Raw genomic sequence first — 15,624 nt, forward strand, 5'->3', positions numbered from 1 at the left:
GAATTATCTTCAAACATTTAATTATATGGACCGTACTATCGATTCATCTATCGTAATCTACTCCTTTGTAACTTTCCTTTGACACACATATTGCCTATGTTACAATACGACAATACCTTTCATTTGACACCCATTTTGCCTGGGTTGGATCACTTCCCCCAAGAGTTTTTTTTGGCTCATAGAGGGGTCTAGGGGCCTTTGCCCTTAAAACGGACTTCCGATTGGTGTTCCTGGGCTCAAACCACATGTACAAACCTAAATCGGAGTTGCACCCTATAAAGTGCAGTTTTGCCGCTGTCTGTATGGATGGGAACTTCATATACTCTCAGAAAGACTGAGGTAGTACTTTTCACCAGGGACCCTTCCTGGGTTAGGTGGAGCTACCGTCTGGTGTATTGAGCTCTGGACAACTCTGTAAGATGATCAAGGAGGTACAAGGTACCGCGCCCTTTCCTCGACCCTCTGTTAACACGGATGAGTGCAGCGTATTGTAGGCGGAGGTCTTGAGGATACTGGATATAATTGGGATGCAGGAGCGCTTGCAAGATCAAATTGCCACGATATGCGAGAACAGTCAAGCAGCGCTGAATGTTCTGATATCGGGCAATAAAAAGGTCGAAACAAATTAGACTAAGCGAGTAACGAAGCGGCCGACGTGCTAGTCAGGAATGGATCGTTGATTACCGCAGATCGTGCTATGGAATTAGTGAGTCCTTCACTGTACGAGTTTCTTGGTAGCGTGACAAGGCGGATTTAAAAAGTTGGGCTCACGCGAACACCTGCTAACAGCCGGCCAGGTTTGACAGTATAAAGATGTCAGATTTCTGTTTGCATTCTCTTTGTTGTCATCTTCTTCTCTCATATTCTCTGCTCATGTACCCACACATATATACACACGCACACAAATTTCTTTGGGTGTGTTGGCAAAACGTCTACGTCTAGTCTTGTGGATACAGAAAAACATGTGTACAAAAACATGTAAACATGTGTTTTCAACCTGTGAAAAACGAATAATATAACAGTACAATAAGCAGAGTTTACATGGCACATCATGACCGTGCTCATCGTGTGTACGTGTTGATTACAGCTTTTGCCTATAACGGTACACCGATTTTTCTTTTCTTTGATTTTATTTAATTTTTCATACTTTACTTCTCATGTTTTTACCTTTTTTGTCACATAACGTGTTTTTCAATATATTTCAATTAATGATTACACATTTCTTTGTAAACGGTAATCGATAAAGGTCATTCATCGAAACAAATTCAAATGATTTTGATTTTTCAGCCATGATTGATGGATACATCTTTGTTTTCATCAATACTATTACAATGACCATACATCGGCTGTGCCATGTTAACTCAGCACTAAACAAGCACAAGCATGTATCATGTATACACAATTAAAGAGCGGGAGAACCCTGTTGATATCGATTTTTATATGATATCGATATCTTTAACCAGTCCATTGTTTTAGCCGATTGGATTGTTTACATCTATTCTCGTGCAAGCACGTTAAAAGTGAAAAATATTAAAAATATAAAATAAATATGAGCGACGAAGATGAAAAATCCAGTAGAAAACGTAGTAATGAAAATGCTAATGGTGATGGTGACGAAGATGACAATGGCTGGATAGGACCTATGCCTACGGAGCAGTCAGCTGTTTCGAAACCGAAGAAAAAGAAAGGTAAATTTTGATTTTTGTTAAATATATGTAGGTTTAGAAAGATGGTGAATCTCTTTTCTAGTCTTGCCGTATGAACAAATTTATTTGGAAAATATGCCCGATGCAGAGTGCTATGAGAAAAGTTATATGCATCGCGATGTAATAACCCATTTGGTGGTAACAAAAACAGATTTCATTGTAACGGGCAGCATTGATGGTCACATAAAATTTTGGAAAAAAATGGAGGAGGGCATAGAGTTTGTTAAACATTTTCGCAGTCATTTGAGTAAGTGTTGCTTGTTTTACAATCAATCGTTTGCAAACGTTTTATAACCTCTTTGAAATTCCAGTGCCAATTCATTCCTTAACGACTAATGCTGGTGGTTCTTTGCTATGTTCCGCATCGGCTGATAAATGTGCCAAAATTTTCGATGTCATCAATTTTGATATGATAAATATTATCAAATTGGGCTTTACACCTGGGACAACTTGTTGGATTCATTCGCCGGGAGATGCTGTGCAAAGTTTAGCAATGTCTGTCACAAGAGAGAAATATGTGGAAAGTATTTATATCTGTCTTGTTTTCCATTTTTAGATCAGATAAGGACAGCAATAAAATCCATATATATGATGGTCAAGGTAATGGTGACGTTTTGCATACTTTGGATAGATTGCATTCTGCTCCTGTCATTGCAATGTGTTACAATTTACCCATGGATTGTGCCATTTCCGTGGACCGTAATGGCATATTAGAATATTGGCAAAACTCCAAATATGATTATAAATTTCCGCAGAAACATGTTAGTTTTGAATCAAAATTGGATACAAGTAAGTTAATGTTTTCATTTTTAAAGTGTTTACAATAATTTGTTTCTCTTTCTGTTCTTCTGCTTGCAGGTCTTTTCGAATTTGCTAAATGCAAAACATTAGTAACTGGACTAACCGCTTCTCAGGATGGCCGTCGTTTCGCCTCAATCTCTACAGATCGCAAAATTAGAGTATTTCAATTTCAAACTGGAAAACTGATACGAGTGTTTGATGAAGCTTTGGCAACATATACACAAATGCAACAAACACCGCATGCTTTACCAAATATGGAGTTTGGCAGAAGGTATGAAGAACTGCATTTTTTTTTAATTAGAATTTTTGCCTGGCCAAAATGATGTCATTTGGTTGACAATGGATGGGGGTATACTAATCGAGTCATTTCGTTTGTAACACCTCGAAATACTGATCTGCGTTCCCATAAAATTTATATATTCTGGATCCCCTCAACATTTTGATTCGATCTAGCCATGTCCGTCCATCTGTCTGTCGAAATCACGATAGCGGTCGAACGCTATCGTGATATTGGGGAATGCAAATGGGCAATGTCGGTTTAGATTTAGATATAGCCCCCATATAAAACGATCTCCTGTTTTGTTTTCTTGAGCTCCTGGAAGTCGCAATTTTTGTCCGATTTAGCTGAGATTTTGCATGCATAAAAACCGGTCTCCAGATTTGACTTCTTGAGCCCTTACAAGCCGCAATTTCATTCCGATTTGGCCGAAATTTTGTATGTGGAGTCTGTTTTAATTTCCAACAACTGTGTCGAGTACGGTCTAAATCGGTTCATAACCTGATATAGCTCCCATATAAATCGATCTCCCGATTTTATTTCTTGAATCCTTCCAAGCCGCAATTTTAGTCCGATTTGGTTGAAAACGGTGTTATGTTGTGACTGCCAACAACTGTGCCAAATACGGTCCAAATCGGTCTATAACCTGATATAGCTCCCATGTAAAGCGCTCTCTCCATCATCCTTGTTCGTTTCATAGGAGCATTAATGTTTGGTTTAACAGAAGTTTCGTATGTAAAATAAAGTTATGCCCTTTCAGCTAAATTTAATTTGTATAAATTTTTAGCAGAATCCATGGTGGTGGGTTCCCAAGATTCGGCCAGGCCAAGCTTAGCACGCTTTTACTTGTTTGTCATTAAAGCCACATACCGTAGTGCCTGCTCCGTATGCTTAAGTTTGCTGAAAAAGAGTTCTCTTAGTACTGGGAGATTTTAATGCCCATCGCAAGTTATGGCATTCCCTCCTAGGTAGTGACAAGAGGTGTGCGGTTTTAGCACAGATGTTCGACAGACATCTGGCAACCCTTCAGTTAGTTGGAATTATGATATTTCCCAATATTTCTATCCATTAAGCTACTATGCAACTTTGTATCCTCTGAGCGATGGAAGTTTATCAATAAAAAAAATCCAAAAAGTGTTGGGATTCGTCGTTCAGGGCACTGAATATAGAAATCAGCAGGGTGGTTCACGAACATAAGTGGAATTTATGGCTATTGTTGGTATTTATTGTACTACTGTCAAGTCATCTCAGGACATAAGGCTCTTCTAGCGAAGTAGCAGTGATTGTTCCGAAAAGATGGACCAGTTTGTTCAACCATCAATTTATTAGACATACCAAAAGGAATACAGGGAACGTTAGAGCCATTTATCGCATTCGTGGCTGATGAGCAGTCATCACAATTCACAGTGGACCAAATTACAAAAGTCATTCGCTGCGCCAAATTGACCAAGGTGCTAAGCCACAGAGAAGTTTCTACATTCATGTTGAAGTGTACCTGATTTGGGACCTCTGAACTTGACTTTTTTATTCTTAAGATTTGTTAACCTCACTTCTTTTTGAAAATAATACTGTTTTCGTGTTTCTTTTTACAGAATGGCTTCAGAGCGTGATTTGGAAAAGTCCGATTTTAATATGAGCAATAATATAATTTTCGATGTTACGGGACATTTTCTACTCTACCCCACCATGATTGGCATCAAATTGATAAACATTGAAACAAATCGTTGTGTTAGTATCTTAGGTAAAACTGATAACATTCGGCCACTGCACATAGCACTCTTCCAAGGCAAAGGAAGAAAAAGTAAGGCGGCCATAACACTTGAACAGGAAGCTAGTGAAAACCCAGCATTGCAATCTACCTCTAATGATCCTACACTATTTTGTACCGCCTACAAGTGAGTTTTGCTTTTGGTTCGAAAACCAAAACACATCTAAAAATATGACCAACTCTTTCTGTTTTCTATTTTCTAGAAAGCAAAGATTTTATATGTATACCAGACGTCTGCCTTCAGACCTGCAGGATGTGGATCGCGATGTATTCAATGAGAAACCAACAAAAGAAGATATCATTGCTGTACCTGAAGGGCAAGGTAAGAATTTTTTTTTTAATTTTTCTTTTAGCTAAATCTAAACGTTTTTGTTGTATTTTCTAACATGCCTAACATAAATAGAGGAAGGTTGTGGTTTAAATTGTAGCGCTGTTTTTTTATTGTACGAATTTATTTAAAAAATTTTCCCTAACCTTGTTTACCCCACATAAATTTAGGTGTACAAAAAATGTATGAAAATGTCACCATACACACAACCTTGGGCGATATACACATGAAAATGTTCTACAAGGAATGTCCCAAAACTGTGGAAAACTTTTGTGTTCATGCCAAAAATGGGTAATTTCAGAAATTTCTCTATAACTAAGGCTTAGCATATTTTTATTAATGCTTCTTCTTTATTTCAGCTACTACAATGGTCATATCTTCCATCGGGTTATTAAAGGTTTTATGATACAAACTGGTGATCCCACTGGAACTGGCACTGGTGGTAAATCGATATGGGGCAGTGATTTTAAAGACGAATTTGTTCAAACCTTGAAACATGATCGCCCTTATACGGTTAGCATGGCCAATGCTGGCCCTAATACAAATGGCAGTCAATTCTTTATAACTGTTTTGCCAACGGTATGTTGATAATAAGCCTTTTGTAGATTCTCATTTATTTTTGTGTTTTTTTTCAGCCTTGGCTTGACAATAAGCATACAGTCTTTGGTCGTGTCTACAAAGGCATGGAAGTGGTACAAAATATATGCAACTCAAAAACAAATCCCAAAACTGACAAACCCTATGATGATATTAAAATAATTTCAATACACTTAAGTAATTAAATAATAATTAAGAACAAAAATAACACAAACGCATAAATGAAAACCAACAAAAAAATTTTGGCAAGTGTTAAGGAGCATCATGAATTTAATTAACAGAATGTTCCAGGAAATTTTCAACCACAACCACTCTAAAACAAATCCCAAAACTGACAAACCCCATGATGATATAAAAATAATTTCTATACACTTAAGTAATTAAATAATAATTAAGAAAAAAAAAATAACACAAAAACATAAATGAAAAGCAACAAAAAATATCCGCAAGCATTAAGGAGTGCCATGAAATTAATTAGCAGAATGTTCCAGGAAATTTTCAATCATTACCTAATTTTTTGCATTATGGTTGGTATTCAACAACATCATTTAAAAAAATATGATTTTAAATGTTAGAAATGTTGACACAGCTGCTAAGAAAATACTTAAGCCTGGACATATGCTGGATCAGATGGTAAGTAAACGAAAATAATCTAAGAATACATTATGAATATGAAAATAAACTTGGATCTGTATATAAATCACTGAAGTTAAATTTGATCCGATAAAGTAGAACCTGGCCCTTACCAGTCAATATGAGTAGGTTAGGCTAGGTAAGGTTGAAAAGAGGGTGCAGATATTAGTCCGCCCATGCCACTATGGACATACACCTAAGCCAGTAATCGGCTTGTTGTGCACTCTAAAAAATATGAAGCAACCTCTAAAAAGAAAATTTTAAGTTTGGAATTCCGTCCTACTTACAAAATCCTTAATTGTTTTCAATACCACCCCCTAAGTTGGTTCATGTCTGGTATTGTTTCCCCACCTAAGTGCCGGTATCATCATCATCATCATCTTCCCCGCATGCCCTACACATGCTATCACTTGCCGCACCGATGTTACATAAGTGAGCTCGTATTCCTATGTGTCCCATTATGATACCAATAGCTATACTGACCTCCTTCTTACTTCCTTTCAGTAATAGCCTCGTCTTCTCACGATCTGGATCGCCGTCCTACTGACCGATTCACTGTTCCATAATGTTGCATGCGCATTCGACGCCCACTCCCTTAACTCGGACTGCGTCGAACCGAAAGGTTTCGGGTTAATTTAGTTTATTTGCGGCAGTCGTTCCAAATTCCACTTTCATTCCCCCAAATCGTCCCAAATGCCCTTTCATTCCCCCTTTCTCCGTTAGGGCCCGGCACCCAAACGATGTGGATTTTTCCATCCTCAGAGGAGGCGTTAATCTCCTTCTTACACTGCAAGACAGTTCGTGACCTTACGTTGTTCGTGACCTGGTTGTTATTGCCCTTGTGGCAATTTTATTGTCGGTAAAGATGTTCACCCACGTTGTGGGAGACACCTCGAAACTTGGTGTCAGAGATTTTAAAATGAGCGCAGAAGATCGAGACGCTTGGAATGTTATTCTACGTTCGGCTAGTGGAACAAATATTCTGTCATAGATGTTTACCATCGATGTCCCCGCGTTAGCACCACACCTCTTCAGGCATTCCGTGATTGCCCGGATCTCCGCTTGCAGGACCTTATTATGGTCAGGCAGTCTTAAACAGATCTCAGATGGCAATACTAGGGTTCCGCCAATCCAAGACTGTGTCGATGGCAGCAGTGCCTCGCACTCGATTTCAAGGTTCATCTCAGGTATCCGCTTGGAAACCTCTTCCCTTCCGCGATGGTCAATCAATCAATCCATTCTCCCATCGCCAATGGGTCGGATATCTAGAATAGTCTTCAGTGCCCTAGTGGGCGTGGTCCTCATCGCTCCGCCGGCCGGCCCGGCACCCAAACGATGAGGATTTTTCCATCCTCATAGGAGGCGTTAATCTCCTTCTTACAATGCTAAACAGTTCGTGACTTGGTTGTTATTGCCCTTATGGCAATTTTATTGTCGGTAAAGATGTTCACCATCGACGTCCTCGCGTTAGCACCACACCACTTCACGCATTCCGTGATCGCCCGGATCTCCGCTTGCAGGACCTTATTATGGTCAGGCAGTCTTAAACAGATATCAGATGGCAATACTAGGGTTCCGTCAATCCAAGACTGCGTCGATGGCAGCAGTGCCTCGCACTTGACTTCAAGGTTCATCTCAGGTATCCGCTCGGAAACCTCTTCCCTTCTGCGATGGTATGAGCTGCTCCATTCTCAATCTATTCTCCCATCGCCAATGGGTTGGATATCTGGAATAGTCTTCAGTGCCATAGTGGGCGTGGCCCCAATCGCTCCGCCTATGCCAAGACAACATGTTCTCTGAACCTGTTGTATGGTCCTTATTGTGCACTTTTTCTCCATAGCAGTCGCAAACTACTGAGATTCAGGCCCAATTTCCAGCCTACGTCCCATCTACATAGTGCTCAACATCTGTGCGCCTTTTCAGTACGCTGCTGAATGTGACACTTGTCAGATATCGAAATCTTCTTATTAAGGAAACGTGGTGCGTTAAACCGAAGCACCATCGTCTTCTTCGTGAACAGGAATATTTCAGTCTTCTCTGGGTTAATATTGAGAAGATTGTCTCCTCCCAAGGAGACAAGTGCCACTGTAGGCAACTTGTATCTCCTGCTGAAAAGAACTATTTCTATCTTGCACGTATTTATACCTAGACCACTTTTGGTAGCCCACTTCGCTGCTGCACGTAGAGCTTCCTGAAGTATATCTCTTAGAGTGCTAGGAAACATTCCTCTAAACGCAATAGCCACGTCATCAGCATACGCGACCACTTTTACACCTTTTTCTACCAGGGACAAAATATATTGTTTATATTTATGTTCCAAAAAAGAGGACACAGTACACCCCATTGAGGTGTTCCTCTGCTGACCCATATTTTTAGATCTACAGATCCCAGGCCTAACGTAGTCATCTTTTAGTAAGTTATAAATAAACTTTCTTACGGCAGTGTTGATGCCTAGAAGCTCCAGGTCCTTCATGATTGACGTCGGTTTAACATTATTCTAAGCACCTTCAATGTCAAGAAATGCTACCATTGTGCATTCCTTGTCAGCGAGAGAACCCTCTATGTAGCCGACTTGGTCGTGAAGGGTTGTTTCAGTGGACTTGCCTTTACTATATGCATGCTGTTGCCGAGGCAGGCGATAGCCAGGGATCCTTGCCCTAAGATATGTGTCTATCACCCCCTCATCAAGAAGAATGACAGACTGATAGGGCGAAAATCTTTCGCTTTCCTATGGTAAGGTTTTCCTGCTTTTGGAATGAAAATGGCCTATGTGTCCCGCCATCCCACAGATATAAATGACATGCTGATACAGGCAGAGTATATCTCCATAAGCCAAGGAGCCTGTCTGTCGGACACAACTTCTAACTCAACTGGAGATACATCATCAGGGTCTGGTGACTTAAACGAGTCGAAACTTTTTATCGCCCAAAGGATTTTTGGCTCAGACACAATTTCCAAATAACCTCCGACGAATGACAACCTCTTCTAGAGCCACGTTGTTCACTGAAGAGTTTCCCAGGCAATGTGTGTCAACGAGAAGTTCTAGTGTTTCCTCACTAGACATTGTCCATGCATTCTCTGACTTTTGAATATATCCCATCGTAATAGGTCTCGAGGATAGGATCTTTCTTACCCTAGAGGCCTAAGATGTATCCTCCACGGAGCTGCAGAATTCCACCCAGGATTTGTTCTGAGCCTTTCTCAGCTCGGCCTTGTATGAAGAGTTTTCTGCAATACTTTCCTAGACAAACCACTTTTGTGGCCCACCATGACGGTCGCTGTTTGCCCCTTGCCTTGACACAAGGACATGCCGAGGGCCTTCGTGACGTGAATGTGTGCCGAAATCAATCCCAATCCGCCTTTCTTCTGTATAGCCGATACTAAACCGATGATCAGAGAAGCTGTGGTCATCCAACACTTTCCAGTCGCATATCCTTCCGCTTAGATTTTCCGATACAAAGGTAACATCTAGTACCTCCTGCCTGTTCCTGGTAATAAATGTCTGTTTATTCCCTTTACTTCAAATCGCCAGATTGCAACTTATAATATATTTGATAAGCAGCTCACCCCTTTCCTTTAAATCCGAACTTCCCCATATCTGGTGATGTGCATTAGCATCACTTTTTTTAACAGAAGAAGCGGCTTCAACCAGCAAATTAAGGCTTGAAAGCTGCATCTCTGAATCGTGTGCCATATATAGGGTAGCCAGCCAGTAATGAGACTTATTTATTTAAAGGTTGTCTACTATTGAATCTTCAGAGTTTGGCGAAGGAAGAAGAAAAATATTTAGACTACTCATTGCAAGAATACAGACTTTGTGTCTCCCATTCCCCGTACCCCTGAGTACTTTAAATCTAGGAATTCTTAGTCCATGAACCATTCCACCACACAACAATGGCTCCTGAATAAGAACCACGTCAAATCCTCCTGGCATCAGAAGAACCGAAGCGATCTTACAATGGTGGCGATTTATCTGCAGAAATCGGACCATAGTCAGGATTCAGAATTTCCACATAGTCAGGATTCAGAATTTCCACCACTGTTGCGTTAGCCTCGTCTTCTGAGTCCGCCAGGAGTTCAACATCACAAGATTCGTTCGATCTTACGCATCCAGGGGGCGGTTGATAAAAGCAGTGGAACCACTCTTCCTCAAGACACTGAAAACTTTCTCCTTAGATGCTTCACTAGCTGCTGCTGTCGAAGTACCTTTTGAACCCAATCCTACCTTGAACCCGATCCAACCGGATGACCCAAACACACAGGGCTTGTCGGGTCCCGTTTCAACGCCTTGCTCTTCTGCTCCGATAGTGGTAGGGGTACTTCCAGTCTCCTGCATTCCTCCAGACTTTGAAGATGTGGTCGATAGTTTCTCAGACAAGTGTTCAGCAAGAACTGCTGAGTCATCTCCTTATTCCCCAATCCAACTGCTTCTATAGACTTTCAGCTTCAACATGTTGAATCCGTAGCATACAACTCCATTTAATCTACTAATCTTCCAGTCGGAGGGCACCGTAGCGCAGAGGTTCGCATGTCCGCCTATGACGCTGAACGCCTGAGTTCAAATCTTGGCGAAACCATCAGAAAAAAAATTTCAGCGGAGGTTTTCCCCTTCTAATGCTGACAACATTTGTGAGGTACTATGCCATGTAAAACTTCTCTCCAAAGAGGTGTCTCGGTGGACTCGGCTATAAAAGGAGGCCCCTTATCATTGAGCTTAAACTTAAATGGGACTGCACTCATTGATATGTGAGAAGTTTGCCCCTATACCTTAGTGGAATGTTCATGGGCAAAATTTGCATTAATCTTCCAGTCGGTGGTCGAAAGTTTGGGATTACAGTACCTTAGTCTCCAAAGTATGGATTCACGATCGGAGGCAATCCTTGGTATCTAAGCTTGTGCCATTAGTCGAGAAGGAATATCTTCCTTCTTGACTAAATCCAGTGCTGCACCTGGCCAGATCTCGACAATCTTCTTTAGGGCGCAACGATACATCTCAGTTAATCGTTGATCCCTGAAGGCAATAAGTTTGTATCGTCCCCCATACCAACCTGCATCGTCGCAGACTGGAGGGGGCCCAGGTAATTCCTCAAGGACATCGGAGTATACTGATGACAGTTCATTGACTATCCCACTCCAATTGTTCCTAGGTATGCAGCCCTGTTTTTCTCCCTTGTCGACAACTACCTACCATCATTAAGCTGTCCTTAGCGACATTAGCAAAGGTCCTTGGACCCATATTACTATTCTTCGCCTTGATTGTTTTGGGCATGGAATGCCCCCAAGTGTCCTCAGTCTTTTGGCTAATTGCGGTGCCGTTCCCGATTCTTGCCGTGTAGCCTTTGGTGTAGTCCGTTCAGCGAATCTCCGAGCCCAATTAAGGGAGTCTCTTTCCTTATCAGTGAGAGTCTTAGGATTATTCGCACCAAGCCTCTCAATAAACTTGAGAGCGATGCGCCTCCTATTATTCCAACCTCTTAAAGAGGTTTGCCAGAAAAGGCCGATGGCCTAGGCAAATTATATGCACGCGAAGATAAAATAGGTTCAGCCATGTCCTTATGACTCGAACCGAGTATCTTCGTCGAAAGCTTCTGCTGATCTGTCAGCTAGTGACGCAGCCGCTTCACCAGTCGAGGTCTCAGTAACAGACAACATGTTACGGCCTGATATGTTGTCTGCTACTGGTCATTCTAAGCCTACTCCGGGGCTCTAGATCTGCCGCTACATTGGAAACATACTCAGATCGTCACCTGCCTAATGGATAACACTATCGTAGCTATCCTTCTTCCCGAGCGAAATAAAAATACGTCCGCTCAACACAACGGTTGAAACAAGAATCTTGTGTTTGAACCTTTGAGTGGAGCGAGGGAAGTTAGTTTCCCTCCGATTTGTTCCGTAATGGGATGTTTGGGAAACACTTAGCCACATTATTGATAAAGGTATATGGCGTAACAGAAATTGCGATCCACCATGCCAGTCAAAGTGTTTTAAAAAACAGCACACACTTGCCTAACTTTTATAAGTTCTCCGCTATGATATTCTTTGAATAGAAAACACTCAATGTGATCTCGAGCTAGAATATGTTCCCAAAATCACGGAAATATTCGATGGAAATATCATTTCGACTACTTTTCTCTTTTTCAAATTTCGACAAAATTTTTCATAAAAATTGGACAACATTTTTTCAAATTCCAATGATTTTTTATACCCTCTTCCATAGGATGGGGGTATATTAATTTCGTCATTCTGTTTGTAACACGTCGAAATATGCGCCTGAGACCCCATAAAGTATATATATTCTTGATCGTCATGTCTTTTTAAGTCGATCTAGCCATGTCCGTCCGTCTGTCTGTCCGTCCGTCCGTCTATCTGTCGAAAGCACGCTAACTTTCGAGGGAGTAAATCTAGCCGCTTGAAACTTTGCACAAATACTTTTCATTAGTGTAGGTCGGTTGGGATTGTAAATGGGCCAAATCGGTCCATGTTTTGATATAGCTGCCATATAAACCGGTCTTTGGTCTTGACTTCTTGACCCATTAGAGGGCGCAATTATCGTCCGATTTGACTGTACAGTTTGGGTATGATTCAAATCGGTTCATATTCTGGTATAGCTGTCATATAAACCGATCTTGGATATTGACTTCTTGAGCCAATAGAGGGCGTTATTCTCATCCGAAAGAAGAAATTTTGTACAACGGCTTCTTTAACGACCTTTAACAGACGTGTCAAATATGGCCTGAATCGATTTTGTTTCTTATTCGAATGAATTGAAATACTAAACAATAACTTCTACAATGTTCAGCATCCATTTATGGTCCGAATCGGACTATAACTTGTTTCTATATTTTTTAATTTGTATGAGAATCAAATTACAACTAAATTTTCATTAAAATCTTATTGCGACGAAATTTTCCGCGAATATCCAAAAGAAACCTGCAAAAAATTTAGAAGTATTGGGTTGCCTAAAAAGTAATTGCGAATTTTTTAAAAGAAAGTAAATGCAATTTTAATAAAACTTAGAATGAACTTTAATCAAATATATAATTGCCATTTTGTATGATAACCTTTTGCCATCTTCCTGGCAAGTTTAGTATTCCACGCTCATAGAACTTCTGGCCTTTATCTGCAAAAAACTGAACCAAGTGCGATTTTATAGCCTCATCATTGCCGAAAGTTTTACCATTTAAGGAGTTCTGCAAAGATCGAAATAAATGGTAGTCTGATGGTGCAAGGGCTATATGGTGGATGCATCAAAAGTTCCCAGCCAAGCTCACTCAGTTTTTGGCGAGTGACCAAAGATGTGTGCGGTCTAGCGTTGTCCTGGTGGAATATGACACCTTTACGATTGACCTGGATTCTGGTCGCTTCTCCTTGATGGCTGTATTCAATTTGTCCAATTGTTGACAGTAAACATCCGAATTAATCGTTTGGTTCCTTGGAAGCAGCTCAAAATATACCACACCCTTCCAATCCCACCAAACAGAGAGCATAACCTTCTTTTGGTTTGGCCTTTGAAGTGGTTTGAGCTGGTTCACCATGCTTGGACCATGATCGTTTTCGACTAACGTTGTTGTAAACAATCCATTTTTCATCTCCAGTTATGATTCGTTTTAAAACGGATCGAATTCATTGCGTTTAAGGTGCATATGGTGCACAAGCGTTGATTCAGTTTGTTAAATGAATTTCTTTCAATACATGTGGTACCCAAATATCAAGCTTTTTCACCAGTCCAAAACTTTTTATGTGATAATGAACGGTTGATTTTGGTATATTTAACTTCTCTCCTATCTCACGCACGCTCAGTTACATGACGATCCAATTCGATTAATGCTTTGATTTGGTCATCATCAACTTCATTTGGCCGACCTGAACGTGGCTCATCTTTAAGTGAAAAATCTCCAGAACGGAATTTGCGAAACCAATTTTGACACTGTCTTCCTTTTAAGGCTTTATCACCATACACATCTCGTAACTTTTTAGCAACCTGCTCCGCGTTTTTTCCTTTACGGTAAAAAAATAAAGTAAAATATGACGAAAATGCTCCTTTATGGGTTCCATATTAAAATTGACGTCAAACAAACAAATGTAAACAAAATTTTGCGCACTTTTTTTCTAAAACAAGCTAAAAGTAACAGCTGTTAACTGACAGAAGAAAGAATGCAATTACAGAGTCACAAGCCGTTGAAAAAATTTGTCAACGCCGATTATATGAAAAATCCGCAATTACTTTTTGCGCAACCCAATAACATTTTGAAAATCCTTAATATGAAATGTGCATAAAATTGTCAATATTTATTACATTAGTTCTATTTATTTATTTTTTTTATTTCATTGTAATTCTCGTTTTAATTATCAAAACACTCAGTAAGAATTTCACAAAAAAAGCTTAACTTTCTTCTGCAATCAACTGTCCGCCAAGTGCCATGCGTCGTAAGAGCCACACAGCTAGAATTCCTCAGTTCAGCTCTAAAAAAATGAGAAACAATGTTAGCCACATTTAAAACAAAAACGATTTCAATGAGTACTTCATAATAGGATTTCCAGGTTCCCAGGCCCGATAATTATAACATTCAAGACTCTCGTCATCCATATTGAACATTTGAAAGCGTTGCGAACGTGTGCGATTATAAACGAGACCCACATAAGCCAAGTAGATTTTTGGCTTGAGGTTTAGTTGAGTTTGTTGTTCATTGTATTCCTTGATGATGTTTGCCAGAGCTGTAGTACGTTTCACAGAAGCTATATGAGCCAAATTACCACAATGAAGACTCTGATAATTTGTGTCATCCTTTGACATGTAATGTTGACAATGCTTTGAAGCATTTCGAAATGTTTCCGTTGTGGTGGTGTGGAAAATGAAAATTCCAATTTGGGGTATACAAATTTGATTTGGAATCGCTAAAATACACAAAGCTTAAGGGTAATTTTTTAAGAGCTATAGGAAAGTTTAAAAAAAGCATATAAAATTCGGAAAAATTAATGAAATCTTTATTTGACTCGATGGTACGGTCCATAAAATTTAATGTTTGAAGATTATTTCATGCATATGTTGACCGTGACTGCGCCTCAAATGGTCCATCCGCTTGGTTCAATTGTGGAATACCCTTTCCAACATTTCGGCCGGTAGCTCACGAATAAATGCTTCAATGTTGTCTTCCAATGCATCAATTGCAGTGGGCTTGTTTGCATAGACCCATAAAAAGTAGTCTAAAGGCGTTAAATCGAACGATCTAGGCGGCCAATTTACCGGTCCCGAACGTGAAATAAAATGTTCACCGAACTCGCCTCTCAATAAGTCCATTGTTCCTCGTGCTGTGTGGCATGTGGCGTCGTCTTGTTGATACCACATTTCATGCAAAGTCAAGCTCTTGGATTTTGGGCAAAAACTAGTTGGATATCATCTTACGACAACGCTCACCTTTCACAGTTACATAACGATTCGCATCATCCTTGAAGAAGTACGATCCAATGATGTTACCAGCCCATAAACCGCACCAAACTGACTTTTTCTGGATAC

At 40.1% G+C, this 15,624-nt stretch overlaps 2 protein-coding genes across 2 annotated transcripts; one reads left to right on the forward strand and one right to left on the reverse strand.

Moving 5' to 3' along the window:
* Positions 1-1,514: 1,514 nt before the first annotated feature.
* Positions 1,515-6,177, forward strand: LOC106086643 (peptidylprolyl isomerase domain and WD repeat-containing protein 1). The gene is made up of 10 exons (XM_013251388.2): positions 1,515-1,688; positions 1,750-1,953; positions 2,018-2,201; positions 2,263-2,495; positions 2,565-2,778; positions 4,377-4,679; positions 4,756-4,874; positions 5,051-5,171; positions 5,240-5,459; positions 5,516-6,177. The coding sequence occupies exons 1-10, from the start codon at positions 1,550-1,552 to the stop codon at positions 5,660-5,662; spliced, it is 1,884 nt and encodes a 627-aa protein (XP_013106842.1). The 5' UTR covers positions 1,515-1,549; the 3' UTR covers positions 5,663-6,177.
* Positions 6,178-14,452: 8,275 nt separating this feature from the next.
* Positions 14,453-14,914, reverse strand: LOC106086642 (uncharacterized). Its single transcript, XM_013251386.2, has 2 exons — positions 14,633-14,914; positions 14,453-14,573 (listed from the first exon to the last, which is right to left on the reverse strand). The coding sequence occupies exons 1-2, from the start codon at positions 14,902-14,904 to the stop codon at positions 14,453-14,455; spliced, it is 393 nt and encodes a 130-aa protein (XP_013106840.2). The 5' UTR covers positions 14,905-14,914.
* Positions 14,915-15,624: the final 710 nt, after the last annotated feature.

This window comes from Stomoxys calcitrans, chromosome 5, assembly GCF_963082655.1.
Source record: "Stomoxys calcitrans chromosome 5, idStoCalc2.1, whole genome shotgun sequence".
Taxonomy (NCBI): domain Eukaryota; kingdom Metazoa; phylum Arthropoda; class Insecta; order Diptera; family Muscidae; genus Stomoxys; species Stomoxys calcitrans.